Source organism: Sinocyclocheilus anshuiensis, unplaced genomic scaffold (genome assembly GCF_001515605.1).
Source record: "Sinocyclocheilus anshuiensis isolate Anshui unplaced genomic scaffold, SAMN03320099.WGS_v1.1 scaffold248, whole genome shotgun sequence".
Classification (NCBI taxonomy): Eukaryota; Metazoa; Chordata; class Actinopteri; order Cypriniformes; family Cyprinidae; genus Sinocyclocheilus; species Sinocyclocheilus anshuiensis.
The window spans coordinates 1,476,728-1,497,439 of record NW_015555734.1 but is presented as its reverse complement, the minus strand read 5'-3'; the positions used below and the strand labels follow the sequence as shown (position 1 = coordinate 1,497,439).

The window sequence follows — 20,712 nt, the reverse complement described above, 5'->3', positions numbered from 1 at the left end:
GCCAGATGCTCGTGGCCTGAACAGTAGCCATAACAGCAAAACAGGAGTCAAATGGACAGCAGTTCAACGCGAGTCTGATTAGCACATATTCAGTCTGATTTAAAGCAACTTCATACAGCTGCTTTAAGTTTTTGGGCAATATGGGACATTTTTTTATTTATTTTTTTTGCTAACCAACTATTTAAGTCAAAGTAATCTAATTTTAAAGTTTAAAATGCCACATGATTACATGATCACAAGTGCTTAGTGCTCAGTAGAATTCTCACACATCAGTTATCTTAAAATATACAACTAAACTCTACGTCTAACTAAACACACAGTGATTTAACATCTGCAATCATATGTAATAAACACTTCTTAACTCATAATGACTTTATAACTGCCAATCATAAAAAGGCTTTCAATAACATAACATTGTTTAGTACCTCGAAGTCAGTGGTTTTTCATCTTTTCAGACATTTTTAAACCCTATCACCTTTTCGAAGCTAACTCAACTGAATAATAATAAAAATGCCACAGTGATTTGACAACAGAAATTATTTGAACATCTGCTATCTGTAACACTTGCAGTGTAACATTGTGATTTATTTGTCAAAACACTGATGTGCGATATCAAGTAGTCTATCTCACTGATCTACTTGATAAATACGTCAAGCTATTTCTTTCTAATAATGCCCATTATTTAGCTGCATCTGTTTCCCTGTTGTCCGCTGTATGTTTTCATTGTGTAGGTTATGTTTTTTTTTTTTTATATAGGTTTGCTCAGCTTTTCTCCTGGCCAGCCAATTCAGTCATCTGAACCTTCTCTGATGACGGGGATACTGGCATTGTGATGGCACCCTCTGGGGACGTGTAGTTGGCAGCATTGGAGCTTGCAGCATTGGAAAACCCACTGGCGATGTCCTCAAAAGTTCGGCCTTTGGTCTCGGGAACCCGGAAGTAGGTAAACACGAAGAAGATTATAAGGAGGATGAGGAATATGATAAAGACGTACGCATCACACAGTTTCTGAAAAGGAAGCAAGATCACAATAATGTGTTTAGTTCTTGTGTCCTTGAAAAATGTGATACTAATGAATTCATTGACAAGGCTCTCACCAATAGTTTTGGGAAAAGCAGTCCGACAAGAAAGCTGGCGGTCCAGTTGCAGCATCCCGCCACAGCGATGGCTGCCGGACGTGGACCTTGAGCGAATAACTCTGCCACTATGAACCATGGGATTGGTCCTGGTCCCATCTCAAAACTGGCCACAAATCCAAACACTGCCAGAATGGCCAGAATGCTGATTGCTGAAGTTCCCTGCTACCCGTATATGCAAATTGAACCATTTGGAGAGAGAAATAGAGAAATGGTACATTTCAGTGAATGACTTCCAACACAGACGTAAGTTGGCATTCATTAGTAAGATCATACACTGACCCCTGCAGATGCAGATTCGGAGATGGCAGTCATATTAGCACTACTTTCTGCCATTGCTCCTGTAGGGTTCTTAAAATCATAAAAGACAAAAAAAATCATTTAAAAGTTTAGTGGTTTATCATTTAGAGCTATTTAATGATATAAGTCCCAAAAGTCCCAAGCTCACCACAAGTTTAAGAGAAATGGTCATAAGTAGAGTACAGACAGCCATTCCAGCCAGACCGATCATATGAAGTGTTCTTCTTCCTGCCCTCTCCACCAGGAAGAGCTGTTGAGCAAAGCAGTGGGAGAATCAAAACACAGCCCTCAAGTAACTACATTTTAGTATGCCCTCATAAAAGTACTTAAAAGACATAAGGGCATAAAATTTGCAAATAACAGGGATGGTTTTGTTTATGTGAGTATTTTATCTCAGCTGTGTAAACTCACAGAGATGACAGTGAAGAGAGTGTTGACTGCACCCACTCCAATGGTGGCAAAGACTGGCCCAGTGATACCTGCATTTCTGAAGATCTCCGTAGAGTAATAAATTACCTGGAAAATTCACAGAAAACACAGCTGTTCAACATTTAGGGCGATTCATGTCAATATTCTAAGCTGAAGAGGGGGGAAACATGCAAGGAAGCCTTAGAAATTGATAGAAGTTTAAGAGGGTTAAAAAAACTGCAAAAAATATTTTATTAATAAGTGTGTCTTGTTTTTCAGTTAAAATATCTAAGCATAATTTTTTTTAAAAGATACATTTACTGAGGAAAATTGTGTAATATATTACAACTTGTTAGAGAGAATATTATTATAATATTATATATTACATATATTACAAACATATGTTATTATATGTTTAATTTGATCACCTCAACTGTTTTATGCATAAAAAAATTGCCAATGAGGAAAAAATAAATCTAATATATAATAGTACATAGTATATATACAGACCACAGCAATCCATTTAGTTATAGCATGTTATTTCTTTCCAATGTGGACTTAATACATTTGTGCTGACTAATCTTAGTTCAGGTTTCAGTCTAGAACTGCTTCGATAGTATTCAAATTACTTATTGCAGATAGTAGAAATGACTTTGGATTTTGAATTTCTTTCTTTGTCACAGTTTTGCATTGAGCTTTTCACTGCAGCTTGCAATGATAAGATGACGTACAGGTCAAAGGTGGAGCGGGACATGTGCTTTAAATGTGTAAACATTTTAATGCATAATTTTTTCCATCACTAATTGATTACATTAACATTGTAAAATTGACAGCCCTAATATATATAGAACTGCATTGAAATGTTTTATTTCTGTACCTCAAAACTCAAAGCTTTTGCAAAGCAAAACATATAGAGAGTAAAGATATCTTGTTTGATGGATATGTTAAGTATTTTTACCTGGAAAACAAGGCACTGTTGGCAATAAAAATGTTTCAAACATCCGATTTATATGTAACTGGTGTGGGAACTTTTGTATGAAGTGTGGAGTGTGAGACTTACAGCGTTGATGCCGGACAGTTGTTGAGACAGCTGCAGGATTATGGCGATAATAATGGGCTGTCTGTAAGCGGAGTTACGGAACAGCTCTGGAATAGAAACCTTCTTCTCCATGGACATCTTCATGGCCTCTTCCTTCATCTCACGAATGTCATCCTCCACATCTGAATGCCCACGAAGACGTATCAGCACTGAGAGCAAAACAAAGAGAGAAAGACATACATAGTCAGCACAGAAGAGTAAATGCACTTTAGTTGCTCATGCAATTCTGTGCCTAAGGGGGGCAGGAACTGAGTTAAAATCGCCAGGGGCCCCTAAAATAGTTTTTCAGTCCACAGCAGTCATAGCAGACTCACCTTGGCGTGCCTCATCCTCCTGGTTCAGAGATATCAGCAGGTATCGAGGGCTCTCCGGGCAGAAGATCAGCATGACGCTCTGTAACACTGCAGGCACTGCCGTCAGAGCCAACAACAATGGCCACAAAGACTGAGACCCCAGCAATGACTCCAGACCTAAGATCTACCATGAAATCCACAAAAATTACCCTTTTTATAACTTTTTTTTTTTTGTATATATAATTGATATATTGCAAAGCAGTAAGACTTCCACAAAAGGATCAATTTTGAAAACTCTTTTCCATTAAGTACAATGAATAGGGACTAAAGCCTTCAAGGTTCAAAAAGGACCCATAACCACCATAAAAGTGTCATAGAAATGGTCCAAATATCTTCTGAAGCCATACAATAATTTTTGCTAGGAAATTTCTGTTATTTATCTGTTATTTTCTGTTACAGCTTGAGAACCATACAGTCCAATTCATGAACAAATCATTCAGACCAGTTTTGTGATGTGAATTAACTGATTCATTAATAACATCTGACTCAAAAGAATAATTTCTTCACAAATCGGACATCACTACTGTATGTGCCGAGGAGTTGTCAAGATTTCTAGGGAATAACGACTCATATGTCGGTCTGTACCTTGCAAAAAGCTATCATATTACTTCAGAAGACTGAATATCGCAAACAAATCATATAGACTAATTTGATTTGACTTTTATGATGCTTTTGAATCTTTTTCAAGCTTCAGTGTCTTTATAATTGCATCAAAATAAGATTTTTATATGGGGTTTGAATGAAAGACTGAGTAAATAATGACACAAAGTTCTTTTTTTTTATGTGAGCTATCCCTTTAATCTCATATCAACAATCATAGATAGGAAAATCTAACCTGTGCAATTAGGATGCCGATGACCACACCGAGCTGGTGAAGGGTACCAAAAGCCCCTCGCAGTGCTGTTGGAGCAATTTCACCCACATACATGGGCGTCAATCCTGTACACAGGCCACAGAATGCACCAATAACAAGACGACCCACTATTATCAACTCATAAGAGGTGCACATGTTGGATAAACCCATCAGGAGTCCACCAATCAGAGCCAGGATGTTGGACAGAAGCATGGATTTCCGTCTGTAATGAGAAGATGGATGATGAATATATTTGTTTTATGTTAAAAGAAACTGTGTGATTTAAAATTTTCTCACCTCCCTAGTTTGTCAACTAGAGTGCCAACACTAAGAGACCCGATCATGCCGCCAACATTGAAAATGGAAACAGTTACACTCCACAATGTCGTCAATGTGGATTCATCCATTGGCTCTCCAGTGCGCTCCACAGTCACGTTTCTGATGAAGTTCTTCACTTTCTGATCATCAACAGAGAGACAGACAATGAGTGATGAAGGAATTAAGTGTTGTTATTTGAAGTCCAAATTCTACTCACGTAATTAAACACTTACCACATCGGGTGCATTGATGACGCCTGTGTTGAAGCCAAACTGCAAGGAGCCGATGACAGCCGTGGACACGCAGAACATGAGGCACCATGTCACCTGCTTCCCCTGGACAAAAAGAAGCAATACACGTACTGTGACATGGAGAAAAATGAAAGCTAGATAGAAACTAAGGATCCCACAAAAGGGGGTCATCAAATTGGGAGTCCGTGGCATCAGAAAGTTTGAAAACTCCTGCATTAAAAGGCTAACAGAACCAACCAGACAAAGAATAGCAGAATCTTTCTCACTTTTGCCTTTATTTTTAGCACACAAATCCATTGGCGGCTCGTCGGGGGAGGCACAGCTTCCCCAAAATTTTGAGGTGAAAATGTGAGGACAATTTAATGATAATAAAATTCACAATTAATTTTAGTTAATGTCTCAGAATGTGTATTTTTGTTTGTAATTTCACAGCTGTAATACCATAACATGTTAATGAAGTTGGAAAGCGCCGCTTTTCTATCGCGAATGTACCGAATCTGCTGATGTATTTACAACCGCTAAATGTTAGAGAAGGGGAGGGGGAGGCCGGAGGAGAGCTGAGCTCTCGTGAAAAAAAATAAGCCAATCAGCATCGAGTGTTCCCTTTCAGTGCTGAGGAGTGTTGAGAAAAGATACCTCGTAGCCTCCCTTCTGATATCAACCAATCATCAAAGAGACGTAAATTACGTGATATTAGTTTGAACGTCTCCCGCTACGCTGATAATGTACCAAGTACTTATGATGAGTAGCGATATTGAATAGGCTATTTGATCGCCAACAGATTTACCAAGCTGTCATTCAAACAGTATATATAAAAATTTAAAATAAAGGGAGAACATGCCTAAGCTGGATATAGGCTAACGTTACAGCAGTTGGCTCTTTTAACACAGACTTTTATTATTATTATTTGCTTAACCACTTTAAAATGTGGTTTAAAACCTTCTTAGGGATGGATGTTTGCTTCAAGTGATAGGCCAGGTAAGTGAAATTATATTATCTTGCTGTATGTGTTGTTTTCTTTGCGTTTTCTGACTAAAAGCAACTAAAAAGCCATTTTAAAGTGGTTAAGCAAATAATAATAATAATAGGCAGGGATCCCCAGACCAATACAATTAGTGTGCCTCCTCTATTTTAAAACTCACGAGCCACCACTGCACAAATCACACCCTCACGTCACTCAGTGTCACTTACTCCTTCAATATCCTGTTTGTAAGGCCTATAAACTTCAAGTTTTTTTGAAGTTGCTAAACCCTATTAAAAAATTACAGCTATGAAATCCTTTAAATTTAAATTAATTTTAATTATGCTTCCTCACATTCAAATTAAAAATGCAATTCTGCATCCTTGTTTGCTACTTCAATTCAGCAACTGAATTGAGTCTAGGCATTCTCAATTCAATTCTAAATGGTTACAGTATTTCCCAGAGTATGTGTGAAAGTGGAACAAGACGCTTGCATAAATTAGTAAGCAATAATAACTGGAATGCTTGTGTCTCTATGTGTCATTTTTTCCTGAACAAAATCTGAAACTGTCATGGCTGCTCTGATCTAATGTCTGTTCCTTTATCTTGTGTCAAATTCAAAGAAATAACAACCTAAGCTTACTGTCAACTACGTAACCTCTGTACGGCTGCAGAGGAACCTAAGTTGACCAGAGATTAAAGAGTTAAAATCCGCCTGACTGATGGCACAAATACATGTCAGTGGCACAGGCACAAACCCCCCCCACCCCCCATGAAATTTTCCATGAAGTTATAATGATCTGTAGTGGATTGCTTCTGAGGAACTTCCTCAATACTGCGTTTGGCAAATGTCAGTATGAAAAGAAACACTGCACTGCACCTTTAAACCTGCGCACAGAACCTTCTGGCATGTGCACACTGGTCTGATGTTATGATAAAGACTTCAACACACACAAGCTGACTCCAGGAGGAGTGACTGTAAACAAGGATATGGGTGTTATCATTTGATCTATAAGTAGCCAAGAGCCATCTTTATGAATCTAATGTTCATAATGATTTCTGCTGTTAGAGGACGATCCATCAGAGCATTTTCATCCCTATTGAGCAGAACAAACCAAACCACATATTTGCACCCCAAATCCCACCATGCAACCCCCAGCCTCCCGAACTTAATTGACCACATTCATTTATTAAATCAACACACTTAGTGTTAGACTCACTTAATAGATTTGTAATGAGCTGCAATGGATGCTAAATTGGCACACTTGGATTGGAAATTTCCATTCTGTCGGTCCATTCTAAAACAAGTAAGAACCGGTCAGGATGCTGTTCATATCATGTTCAAGTTTGAACATGCCAACTGAACCCTGCTGTAAACATTAATTTCTCCTTGTTGGTTCCCTCTGCACAGCTTGGTTTCTTAAATCACATGCTGCAATCCAAGATGACAAAGCAGCTCAAACAATGTTCCACTACCGCCACTATTTTTTTTATATTTCTTAAGGCGATAATTCAAATCAATTGAAAACTAATAGCCTGAACAGACATTTGCCAAGGATACCTCATTAAACCCACTAGTGCAACACAAAGGTTACACAATCATTTTCCATATTTGTGAGGGAATTAAAAACAAATGACAACATTTCAAATCTACACCAGATGCCCATAGGCATCCCCTAAATATTTACTACAGTTCTTGCATGGTAACCAGTTTTCTGTATATGGGATCATTGTAGTAACATCTATATCACAAACTATGGTACATGTTATGAAAACATAGCTAGGAAACAACTGCCATAAAAATAAGCAGATTATGCATATTACATTTAACACCATAATTTCTGCATGTAATCCCCGAAAAGGAAGGACACTTTAGCATACTTTTAAAAGAGTACTTACTAAGTGCAAACTGAATGTTGTTTTTGTTTTGTTTTTAAGGAAACTTATTCGGACGTTATCTGCAATTAAATTAAAATGTATTCTTGTTTAAGTCTATATTAAATGCAATTAGCTAAACTTTAGCATGCTTTTTTGAAAATCAGGACTTTATATGTAGCTTCATAATTCTGTTGTGTTTGAAGTATGGTAAAGTGTACTGTCAAATGTACTGACAAGCATTTATGATAAACTAAAATATACTTTAATGTTATTTCTCTTGAAACTTGTAAGTGATGTATTAAAATATATTTGTAATTACTCATTTTTAATGATGAAGCTGCAATTTAGTACTATTACTAGTAATACTGAATAATACACTACAGTAAAAATGAATGTGTTCTGTATAAAGGCAGAGACAGAGGAGAAAAGACTCTACCTTACTGTCCTTCATCTTTTCCATCCTGCTCTCTGTTGAGAAAGTCAGTTATTGCGATTGAGACAGAGGTCTTCTGTTCTTCCTCTTTTTGCAGTGAATCCAAACTTGTGTTTTCAGGGTAAACACAAATTTGTATTTGGAAAGGCTTCTAGGGGGAGGAAAAAGAAAATGAATAGTTGTTGTCAGTAATGCTAAGGAATGAGACAGTCCTTTTATGTCTTCATCGAGAACAACTACAAAAAAACAGCTTCCTGCGACGGATGCCTGTTGAGTTGAGATGACAGTTGCACATCAGTATTGTGCAAAGCAATTTGCAAAGTAAATGTGGAAGTCAAATACAAGAGGCATCTCTGTCAGCACAAGATCCACCCTATATATTGCTCAAACATGGTGTTGTGTGGGACAACTCAGTCTTAGTGGCGTTACAACAAATCCTCAATCTTGCATCAATCTTGCTAAAGTTAAACAACTGAAAATTCAAACAGTCTACCACCAGTGAATAAAATAAAACTTGCTTCAGTTAACAGCTTCATGCAGTTCCTTGACTCGAGACATTCGTACTTTCTGTACGTTCTAATATACTGTAAGTTAGTAATAAAATTCAAAGTGGTCAAAGAAGTACAATGCACTTCGCTGCAGGCTTATTTTAAAGATTTAAGGCAACATTTTTTACATTTTAAATAGCCTACTAACAGTTAGTAATGAAGCAGCATCATCGTGAGTAATTAAAATATAATTCCAAGGCTAATTATTGTCCGTTATATTTCTATGTAATAATAATTATTAAAGAATTATATTTACGTTTATGTTTGCAGAGCTCGTGTCGACCAGGTAGTTGGTGCTGTGTGATGAAACACTCTCGCGCTCGTGGGTTTTATGGGGAGTGAGACACGAGCAGCAGCACGTTCGTTGCACTTTTTGTCGTCACATCGGTGCTCCCCCTGTTTCTGTAACATCTGAGTCACAGGATTAAACCAGAACTGCGTCTTAAGTCACTCGCGTAACATCCTTTAGTTGGAAATGACGGCCGCGTCTCAAAAACTATTGGGCATCCAACTAGTCAGCATCTTGAGCATCACTCGGAACGCCCCAGTGATGCCTGAAACGCTGTCTAGATAGGCAGCTCATGAGGTTTTGAGGCAAAGCCTGTTTTAGTGTCCTTATTTGGTTACTCACCACATAGAATGGACGTGAATCGCGCCTCTGTTCCTGTGGCGCGCAGCATCCCACCGGATTCTTGCCAAAAGTTGCTGTCTTACACAATAAACCCGTTATTGTTGTCATGGGAGTGCTTCTGTGAGAGAATGGAATCTTTTTGTTGTTTGTAAACAAGTAGTCCTCTCTTCCGAGACCGGACAATTTGCGGGGTTTGCTGGCACTTCACACAAGTGTGTGATCTAGTGATAACAAATGTTTCGCTGCCTACTCTCGTTAGCTCTCCTTTGTTAATTGAAAGTGGCTAAAAGGCATTAAAAATTAATTTATATCATATTGGATGCACTTATCAATCATAAGGTAAAGTTAGAAAGTAATGATCGATTTGCGTTTGGCTTCTGAAAGTGTCGATACTGGCCTGAAAGTGATTACACTGACTACAAAGTAATAAAATATGTAATAATATAATAATACACAAGCACACGGATCACTGGACTAGTTGTGTGTTTTTCAGACAGACGAACAGGAACTTGCTAAAGGAAACACATTTTGAGAACTGAGATCAGCGATTGATAGCACCCTGCCACTGTTTTTTCTTCTTCTTCTTTTTGTATAAAATAACTGAACCTTTTAAGACAAATTCTCTAGGAGCCTGACATTTTAATCACTTGTTTAAAAACAGACACCTGTGTTGCAAAGGGTATCCATTTCCCATTATCCTACAGGATCACAGACTGTCAAGCTTCTACACGCTTCAGTTATGTACTAAATTGGTCACTAAGAAAAGTTTAACACGGTAAGACTTGTACAAATGAAAATATGTTTAAAATATGCATATTTTAAATGTGCATTTAAGTTAGTAACAGACCATTATAATGATGTATGTAATAAAGCATATCTAAAGTGAAGCAGTTTGATACATTTGAGCTTGTTTAAATGAAAACCCAGTATCAAACAAAAAGGGCAGAAAAGTTACCCATCATACACATGCACACACACATATGATGCTCTCTTCCAGCCTATGACTAGATTTACAGTATGCTCTCACTTCAAGTAACTTTTGGAATTGTTAAACACAAATTTGACATCATGCCACATCCTACAAAAATGTAATTCTATGAATTAGAACTTGCTTCTGGAAAAAAAATGTTGAAAGATGATATTCTGGACAGATATCTGCTGCTTTTCCCCATGTTTTTGTTTGGCATTGCAGTGATAAATGTTAAGCCTGGTAACATGTTAGTGTGTGCAAGACAACTATACCTAAAGGTATAATTCACCCAACAATGAAAATGCTGTCATCATTTACTCAGCCTCAAGTAATTCCAAACCTGTATTAATTTCTTTCTTCTGTTGAGCACAAAAGTAGATATTTGGTAAACAAACAGTTGCAGGTGGCCATTAACTTTCGTAGTATTTTCTCTCTCTCCATACTTTCAAAGCAATTGTTTGGTTACCTACATTCTTCAAAATACTGTCTTTTGCGTTCAACAGAACAAAGAAATCCATACAGGTTTGGAACAGCTTTGGCGAGTAAATGAAGATAAATAAAAGTCATTTTTGGGTGGACTATCCCTTTAACTGTTGACTTCTTGATCGCTACACTTCCACTTGGCACTGCTGAGCATCCTCTGAATAACCTAATCTAACCAGCTAACCTCTGACCTTTTGCCCACATGCATTGCATCATATATTAGAAATATACAGAAAGAGAGAAATTTCCAGGGACTGCAATTAGTATAGTTACTGCAATTGCCACATTTGAACTGTTTTAGTAATGGTTGCCATTACAATGAGGGACTAATTTATGCTACTTTATCGCCATCTGCTGTTTTATATGCACAATGGTCAATAAAAGGATAACTTCCAAGAAACAGGATTAAACAAGAGCTGTAAAATAAAATATTGCTGGCTAACGATTTACAGAGCCTCCTAATTCCTTAATCACTGATTTTATGTAAACTCATCCTGTCTGTTCAAACTGAATCAAACTCTGTGTCATTTCTGTGTATGGCTAAATCCAGTATCTTTAGACTTGTGTTAATTAAATAGGGCATGTAGAATGAACAGTATTTACCTTAGTCTTTGAAACTGATTTTTTTTTAAACCTCAATAATATAGCAAATATTATTCAAATCAACACCTCAAAAAGCCACTAAATGACTCCATTTTCAACAGGTCAGACTTGGTTTAATGGTTAATGTCTGATTTAGAAAGACTCTGTACAAACTATAGTGTGTTTGCATATGAACTCATCACCATTAGTAAAACGAATACAAAACCATTATTAGTTGAAATTGTGCGTTTTTATTTTGTAAGTTGCAACTGTAGGATGTACTCTAGCAGGCAAACCAATAACTAAGACATCAAATTGGGATAACATATTATGAGGTACTCCACATAAGGTTGGGAGCTCATGAATTGAAAGTATCAGCGACCATTTAGATCTTTCCGGGGAAGCTTCCATCCTCAATCTGTCCGTCCCATTTCTCCACCTAAAGGAAGTTAAGAAGACAGACAAGAACACATTGAATATCAAACAACTTCCAGCAGACCTTCACATCTCATCAGCTTTCATAATGATTGGTTGTCTCTTGTTGAAGGGAAACAGCAATTATTATAGAAGTTTGACAGAAGATTCTCTAAAGTAACTCTAAAAGTTACATTTCAGGATTTAGCCATCTCAGAAAATACATTTTAGCTTCTTTTTTTGAACTAAGTTGCTTAGCCATAAGTTTTGAATAGAGATCATGACATCATGATGATCAGTAACGGAGAACCCTGCTGGCAAAACTGTCTGATACTAGATATAAAGAAGAGTCTGTGTGGTTTTTAACCAATTTATTTATTGGTTTGGTTGCAAATACTGAAAAGTTCAGTGATACTCAAGTTCAGAAAGGTGATACTTCTGATGAACCCTACTTTGGGAACATGTTGGGTGTGTGTCAATAATGAAGAATAGAGAACTTTGTGTTGGTATGACCTGACCATCCTCAAATCTTTCTCAACATTTTGGTGACTCATTAATTTCCAGCATTAATCCATTTTTGGCAGTGAATAATAGTGAAATACCAAAACTGCAACTGAATTAACCAAGGACAGGTTTCCAATAACACTGATATTAGCAAGCATGGCCAACAACTTACAAGAGTCTGGACATTCTTAGGTCAATCCCATCAGCCCCACATACACTGTAATAACTTGTGTAAAGTCTTTAAATACGTCATAGCCACACTTGACAGTTTGCAACATGAAAGCAAAAACATTTAATTCTATTGTGGAAGTTACAGAACATACATCCACTCGAATCGGCCTATGTTTATCGTGTTTATATTGCTTGTCTTGTTAATTGTTGTTGAGAAAAAAAATTATATCCACATAATGAATGTGAAAGTTGGCTCCTCAGTCTGATAACAATAAGAATGTGCGCCAACACAGACGTTCCAGAGACACAAAGATAACAGTGTGCAAAGCAAAGTTTCTTACAGCGCTTTGTGTTTTCAGTTCTTAAACCACTCTCCCTCGAGGAAACTTAAAGGAAGCATAGCCTATGTCTCAAGATCATTTGGCTATCAGATAAGCTCTCTTCTCTGCTCACTCGGGGTACAGCTGCGCTTAGCTTCAGTCGTGAATGCAGTGATGGACAGCTGTCTTTCCTCAGTCGAGTGGTGTTTGGATTTCTTGTGATTTCTCATTGTGTTAGTGATATTATGAGAACTCCGGTTCACTGATTCATTTGATCAAAAGTAATTCCATTTTGTAAGATCATTTTGATCAAAGTAATTCCAAACTTCGTGAGGCAGACAACATTTTGTGATCAAATACAATCAACTTAACATGCTCCACAGCGCCACCCAGTGCATTTAGTTCTAACTGACATTTAGTTTGCATGCTTAGAATTTATGGCCAGCAAAGCAACATGTAGTAAAATTCAAATAGTGTTTTTATTTTTAGAATAATAATCACCGGTTGACTATTCAACAATTTGTGCACACCCATATTTTGTATATCTGAGATTTATTCCAAAAAAGCATCTAAGGCTACATTCACAGAATTTAGGTTTGCACTAATTTCCTTTTTTTTTTTTTGGCTGTTTACATTATTTTTTTAATATGGCAGGGTTTCCCATATATTGATTTATTTGTGGCGGCCTGCCACAATATCAATACTGACCACCACAAATAGATTTTCCAAAAGGTTTTGACTTCGTTGAATAAACATGAGCACTGCACGTTTCAAAATCAAAACGCTGCACGTGTGTTTTTATACAAATGTTTCGTTTTTGAGGGGAACCGATTGTCTTCAGAAAAGTTTTGATGTAATTTTCATTTAATCTTTCCTATAATGCTGAAAAAGTAGCATTCATGAGCGCAGCGCTGTTTTGATTACAGCCGTTACCGGGGAACCGCTATTTCTGCAGCTCCTAAAGCGCCTCCTGCTGGCAGAGAATTAATCTGCTGTTTTATATTTACATTATATACAGAAATATTTCCCCCAGGGGAAGTGCCGCCACTCATAAGAGTGTAAGTCTGTGGGAAACACTGTACGGTCAATACCAGATAAAAGTGTGAATGTGTCACACTCCTGAAATGACCCACATGTGCAAAAAACACCACCGATTGCACACAGCTCCCGGTCATACAAAAGTAAACATGGAGGCCACTGAAATCAGCACTTTACGTATTTGAAAGGTGTATGTGCTGCAGAAACCAGCAAAGATGAGAAGAAAGAAAAAGTTGTTCTCGTATAGTTTTCCTTCAAGTTTTGCTTTTATAAAGCAAGTTCTAACCTCACTGTCCTTCCACGGACTACCGTCACAGGCTTTCATATTGACCGAGTGACCAAATAACTACAGGTCTGTAAAAGTCACTCACAGCAGCACAGAATTGTGACAAATCGATATAGTGTGATGTTGCACTGCAAAACATCAGACCTGTATCTGATTTAGGACCACATAATAAAAGTGGCCCAAATCAGAATTTAAAAGATCAGATTTCATGTGGTTTGTGCGATTCACACTGTTATGGAATTTTTTTTGTTTTTTTTTACAGATTTGGACCACCGTGACCTCTAGTCATACGAGAAGAAAGGAGGAATGGAGATAATGTGTTTGTTTTTTTTAATAAGCTTGTCCATTTTCACAGAATTTCAAATGCATATATCTGCTAAAAGTTTTGGTCAGCATTTTGTACTCAAGAATATTTATGGCCTCATAGGTAAAAACATACAGACTGAAAGCCACACTTATTACTTTTTTCTTGATGTATATAAAACTTAGCTTTATAAAACTGAACTTGATTGGACTGTGAAAAGTCTGAGTTGAAAAGGAGAAAGGATCAGACAAGACAGCTGGACAGCAGTCTTTGCATTTATGATGTGATGAAAAGCCATTTGAGAAGTGCAAGTTATTTTAATGAAGCATGTGCTGATGAAATAACACAAGGAATGTCTATTAGGTAACTATGGTAAATCTTGATTTTCATGTTTACTCAAAGGTTCTATTACTTAGGTTTTCAGAGGTGTTTCTGGTAGAACAGACTCACCCAGCTCATTGGACACAGGCTCTTGTAGACTCTCTGATACCATTCGCAGGGAGAACTGTCCTGCCCTTTGCTTGACAAAGCCTTATTACACCTGTGGAAGTCTGAGAGGAAAAAAAACTGCAATCAGCCAGGAATAGTGTATAGTCCACAACCCCGGACTTCTGTGTGTTATTCAATTCATAATGCATTTTGATCAAGTCAAGTAACGACTGATAAGGTCAAATAATCAATAGATCAATTATAGCTCATAACTTCAGGGATTTGTTGCACCGGACTAACACAAGCAAAGACACCGAACTAGAGATTTACTACAAACAACCCTGCTTTACCACCCATGTGACCTTCAAGAAAACAAGTCCTGGTTGCTCTAAAATATCTATCCGTGAGATTAGTATACCATTAATAACCATGGTAGACATGTACCTGGAGAAAGTCTCATATTCATTATAATTTTGTACAAGCCTGTATGTGAAACACACTTGTCATTTCATAAATAATACAAGGAACTTGAACCACAATATGTTTTTATTAATGCAATAATTTTGATTACAAATATGGGCCAAATAATCATTTCTTCTGTACTTACCGAGGTAATTCTGGAAACAGTTTCTAGTCTGGTTAGTGTTTGGAAAACGGGAATCGAATGGAGCCGTTCTGTAATTCTTGATCTTGTCCTCAATAACATCAGCCATCTTCAGTCAAAGATAATGGGTCTGTGTGACATACAGTAAACATTCACAGATAAACAACATTATCAAAATACTTAAAGCACATAATTGGACTTAAGCTGCTCAAATGTCGTAGTTTAACAGTGTAATATATCAGACGACTGCGACTGACATTCAGTCTGAACAGACGCCAGTCACAGTCTCGTTATACGACGCCTATAGTGATGTTAAACTTGCTTGATATATTTTAAACGAGTTCTTTAAACTTTCAACGAGGTAAATATAAATTGAAGTGAACTTGTAAACGCGTAAAATAAGTTTATTATACGTTCAAAACAGCAGACATATTCGCGTAAGTAACATAACCTTGATATAACCGGTTTAAGTAGCCTGTTCGCTAGCTCGCTAACTAACTCAAATGAGCCGTTCCCATAAAACGCCCGTTGCTATTTCGTGAATTCTGCTAGAGTAAAGCTAAAGCATTTCAATAAACCTTGCACGAGATTAAGCAATCTCACAACAATTTAAATTAAACAAATGTAAATATTGAGGCCTACCTCTTGCTGTGCCCTTAGCGTAACGTCCTCTCGAAAGACTTTATGAGCGCACTGAATTATGGGAAGTCAAACTGTGTAGGAGGGGCATGAGGCGGAGTAAAGGCGGGGCTTACGAGACTAAAATAGTACGAGTATATTTATTATTTACACACTTCATGAATAGCATTCATGTACGTTCCTCCAGTATTTAGTCTAATCTTCAGATGTAATATGATGGAAATAAAATTATAATAAAATATTCATTTAAAACAATAATGTAAAATAATAAATCATATAATAAAAAGCAATGATAAAATAAAAAATGTGCCAGTAATATTAATAAAACAATAATTGCAATATACAATCTAAAATAAAATACAATAAAAAGAATTGCTCAGAAAGAAATTCATGAACAAATGAAAATGGAACGGAATATTAAAATGTTTTATTTTTTTTTAAACAACAACTAATATTGACATTTACTAATAAAAAGCAGGCTAAACACTAAGAAGCACAATATAGCACGATAAGAAATAGTGTCATCGTAAATCATAAAGTGGAACAAGCCTGCAGAATAATACCATGGTATATTCAGAACCCATCTCTGTGAAGAATATGTTTCTTTTATTACTGAATCCACTGTCTAAAGCAGAGTATTAATTTATTGCTGTATATTTTTTATTTATTGTGTGCTTTATTTAATTTCTTTGTGTTTTAGTGTTTATTTATTTTTAATGTGTGCAATGAAGCAGCATAATTGCTCAATTCTTTTGACATATTCTTATATTTTTATTGCAGTTTTAGCCACAGCAAATAAATAAATAAACTAATAAATAAATAAATAAATTATTTTTTAATTAATTTTTTTTTAAATAAATCAATATAGAGCACTTTTGGAAATCTGTGGCTCAGCACCTTGGCCAGGGGTGTCAAACTCAACTCCTGGAGCAACCCTGCTCCAACACACATACCATATAGTTCTCAAATAAGTCTGAAGGACTCGATTAGTTGGATCAGGTGTGTTAAATTAGGGTTGAATCTAAACCCTGCAGGGCTCCAGGAATTGAGTTTGACACCCCTGACCTAGACTATAGGAAGCAATAAGCCTAATTCAAGATAGTGTAGTTACTGTCTTCTGCCTTTGTAGGGCACTGCTGGCTACCAAACCACCTTCTCATTCCTCCTCTAGCGTTGAGGTGTGAGAGATGTACAGTAAGAACTTTTTACCAAAGAAAACGTGCACTACAGTATGCACACCTCATTCCAAACACATTCCCTCTGACCAGGAGCCAGAAAGAGCTTTCACTTCCACGATAAAAACAAACATGGAGGGACAAGTCTGAATGACATACAGGAGCCTTCACAGCCTGCTGTCAATGCTTCCTGTCTCAGAGCTTTTGGCTTTGCTTTTTGGTCTGACATGGTGCATGTGAGTGTGAGTGTGTGTGTGTGTGTGTGTGTGTGTGTGTATTTATATTTAGGACTGCATGATGGCTTTACACTGCAAAATAGCAAAATAGTTGTTATCCAGTAAAAATATCTGTTATAGCGAAATGTTATAACTTAAGAGGCAAAATTACAATAATCTAATTATCTTAGTAATAGTTATTTAGTAGTTCTATTTTTTTCTTGTTTTATGCATACATCTCACAATTTTAGATTTATGTTTTAAACAAGAAAAAAATCTTTAGTACTGATATTTCTTATACAAATAGGATATATAGATATACACACATTCACATGCATATATATATATATGGTTCTTTCCTGACACATCATTCTGTTGTTGACAAGGTCAAGGGTTACAGGTGCCTCTCTGTCTTTGACATCCTGTTCCAGGTTTCCTGTTCCCCCCCCCTTTTTTTTTTTTTACAACACAAACTAAGGAGTTTTGGATAAAACTTGCTGAGGCAAGTGTTAGTCTTGTGCTTATCCCTTGTATTTCTTATGGGTAATAAACATACAGTATACTGTTCATTCATTCATATATATTTCCTGAGGATTGTTTCTATACACATTAGTCAGGGTAGCACCATATTTAATCCTGTAAAATTCAATATGGCGTCTCTTCTGACTAGGGCTCTCCAACTGTCAGACAATTTCTGGCTTTGTTCTGATTTTGAATGAACATAATGGACATCCTGACTATAGTGCTTATAACATTTTTTTCGTCTTGCTGTACAGCAGTGTCATTGACTTTATGCGTATGCGTATTACGCTTTATGCATATACTTCATATTCTCTCTCTCTCTTTTTCAGGATATAGGTGTTGTCCATTGGGGAGGAAGGAAATTCTGTCATTTAGAACAATGGGCCTGCTTCTCTATCTATAGAAGCAGAAAAGGGGAGAGAGAAACAAGGACGAAATAGAAAGCAAGAATAAGGACTAGAGGACCCTTCTTGTACATCGAAATTGAAAAAGACATGCTAAAAACGGGGTGAACGGACAAATTCTGGTAAAGCAAAGCAAGGCCTCATGCACAAAATGGACTATTTAAACCTAATTATTCTGGAATAAGGAGACACAGAACCGACCTCCACTGGTATTTATTTGACATTATTATAATACACTTCACAAACAACAACAGCCATTCTGAAGATTTATCCTGATATAAAGAGGAAGCCCGTCACAGTGGGTAAGTCACATTCAGATCATCTGGTTGCAAGAAAAGCAATTTTACCAATGCAAAATGACTGTTTTGGAGCTGCAGTCAGCATATACTGAATACCTTTCCCAACCAAAAGTTGTAAATTTCTTGGTTGTTCTACATCCACCATTTACTCTGTAGAATGTGATGAAATCAATTATGGTCAAAGAGTCAACATATTAAAAGTCAACTTCACTTTTGAGGAACGATAGGGGGCATAGGACACTTAGGGGGTCTGTTCAGGGGTTTTCCCGGCTGTCTGTGAGGATACATGGAGGTGAAGTCCATAATTAGGCTGGAGAGCAAAAAAATGTATGTTATTATGTATAGCCGACGTTCAGTGCTTTTAATCAAAGTACGACAAGGATGATATTCATAGAATGTGGTTTGGCTTCATGGCTTATCCTCAGCAGTGATAGTTTCATGTTGGTTGATATCCTCGTCATGGCCTCTTGGCGAAGCCACTTGACTCTTACTTGACTTCCACGAGTATGCTTAGGTCAGGAGCAACAGTGCCAAACCTCTGGTTTTCATTATGAATGTGAAATAAATCTTTTTCTCAGAGCCATAACTATTCACTGCCTGCCCTGTCAACTTTGTGGCGTTCCCCGCTAACTGCGTTAATGCTCTGTTACTCATAGACTCGTAGATGATGAAGAATGTATGACATTGCACGTCCTGATTATTCAACGGGACGTTAGCTTTTCCTGCCATTTGTCTACTGAACGTCATTCCCTGCCAAAATCAAAATCTGATGTTGGAGAAAAATGACACAAACTTAGAAGATGAAATGTTTTAAAAATTGAAAGACTCGCACAACGGCTAATATTGATATCTTATGTCAATGGTCTTCTGGTGTTTCTCTGCATCTGGTTTTCTCTGACTGTTAAGACATTTCCCTTTCTTGCTTTTTCCTACTTCCCCCCGGTCCTTCCTTTCTCAATTTATTTTTGTCATTTTATCTTTCCATTCTCCACACTCCCGTCCAGTCCTCAACTCCCTCTCTCTTACTCCCTCAGATGGAGGAGTCTGGCAGTCCCCGATTTAGGAAGCTTCATTTCCCAGTGGGGTTGTGGATAAATTCTCCACGGAAACACTTTGCCAAGCTGGGAGCTCGCTGGCCCAGTGCAGCATCAGTCAAGTCAGTGTTCTGAACTTTCTCTTACTCTCTGGATCAATGACAAATAAAAGTGTCCAAGATAAAGAAAAGTACAAAACATGTGCCAGGTTCTTAGAACTGTATACATGTTGGTTTGAGATGGAAAGACTATTATACAATTGTCAAAAAACTTTTCACTTAATGAATCTATAACTGTCATATTTTCCATTCTCCTTTGAATACATGTGTGTAAACACCCTTACCATTACTTTTAAAAAAAGGTTTTGAAAAAAAAATTAGCAAGGCAAAAAGTATATTGTCACATCACGCTGTTGAGGGAACACGCTGGAGTCACGAGGAAACGTTTAACAGTCTTTAATCACGAAACACAGGAGACAAGAGTAGGGGTACAACCATCCTGGCCAAATTTGCCCATTGGCCTCTGACAATCATGGCCTCCTAATCATCCCCATACACTGATTGGCTTCATCACTCTGTCTCCTCTCCACCAATAAGCTGGTGTGTGGTGGGCATTCTGGCGCACTATGGCTGCCGTCGCATCATCCAGGTGGATGCTGCACACTGGTGGTGGTTGAGGAGATTCCCCCGTTCCCCCGCTTTGAGTACCCAGAAAAGTGCTATATAAATGTAACTAATTATTAATTATTATTATTATTATTATTATTATTATAATCCACAATAGGAACTTGAGCCAACACACGTAGAGAACTAGTAGACCTGACAAACACAAACTGAACAGACTAGGACTTTTAAACACTGGATAACGAGGGACAAAATAGACACAGCTGGAAACAAATTAACACAATTAACACGAGGAAAAACTGGGTCACGTGGAGCAAAACGCACACATATAGTCCAGAACCCTGACATATTGCCCCCCTCCCAGAAGATGCGTCCTCGCACCGTAGAACAACAGAGGGGGGGAAATGGGTGGGAACTAAGGAGGAGGCTCAGGAGGAGGACGGATGTCCGGGAGGGGGCCGGCAGACAGAGTCCAGGGAGGAGACGATGGAGGGAGGAGCCAGGGAGGAGACAGGAGGGGCTTGGAG

The 20,712-nt window shown here is 37.4% G+C and overlaps 3 protein-coding genes across 4 annotated transcripts in view; 1 reads left to right on the top strand and 2 right to left on the bottom strand.

Moving 5' to 3' along the window:
• Positions 1–751: 751 nt before the first annotated feature.
• LOC107672969 (solute carrier family 2, facilitated glucose transporter member 1-like) lies at positions 752–8,874 on the bottom strand. Of its 2 annotated transcripts, none has more exons than XM_016466358.1 (12): positions 8,795–8,874; positions 7,994–8,141; positions 4,701–4,802; positions 4,447–4,607; positions 4,132–4,372; positions 3,258–3,420; positions 2,905–3,092; positions 1,848–1,952; positions 1,585–1,686; positions 1,419–1,487; positions 1,098–1,298; positions 752–1,008 (listed from the first exon to the last, which is right to left on the bottom strand). In XM_016466358.1, exons 2-12 carry the CDS (start codon positions 8,015–8,017, stop codon positions 763–765), a joined length of 1,602 nt encoding a protein of 533 aa, XP_016321844.1. In that variant the 5' UTR covers positions 8,018–8,141; positions 8,795–8,874; the 3' UTR covers positions 752–762. The 2 variants fall into 2 exon arrangements, with proteins under 2 accessions (XP_016321844.1, XP_016321845.1); XM_016466359.1 differs by having other exon boundaries at positions 7,999–8,141.
• A 2,561-nt stretch (positions 8,875–11,435) lies between these two features.
• Positions 11,436–15,996, bottom strand: LOC107672986 (cytochrome c oxidase subunit 6B1-like). The gene is made up of 4 exons (XM_016466385.1): positions 15,917–15,996; positions 15,278–15,404; positions 14,692–14,792; positions 11,436–11,643 (listed from the first exon to the last, which is right to left on the bottom strand). Exons 2-4 carry the CDS (start codon positions 15,381–15,383, stop codon positions 11,590–11,592), a joined length of 261 nt encoding a protein of 86 aa, XP_016321871.1. The 5' UTR covers positions 15,384–15,404; positions 15,917–15,996; the 3' UTR covers positions 11,436–11,589.
• Positions 15,997–18,240: 2,244 nt separating this feature from the next.
• The window catches only part of LOC107672959 (ras-interacting protein 1-like), an 18,784-nt gene continuing 16,312 nt past the window's right edge, over positions 18,241–20,712 (top strand). The window contains exons 1-2 of the mRNA XM_016466345.1: positions 18,241–18,531; positions 19,563–19,684. Of these exons, the coding sequence (XP_016321831.1) occupies positions 19,563–19,684 (122 nt within the window). The 5' untranslated portion in view covers positions 18,241–18,531. The remainder of the gene's footprint in view (positions 18,532–19,562; positions 19,685–20,712) is intronic.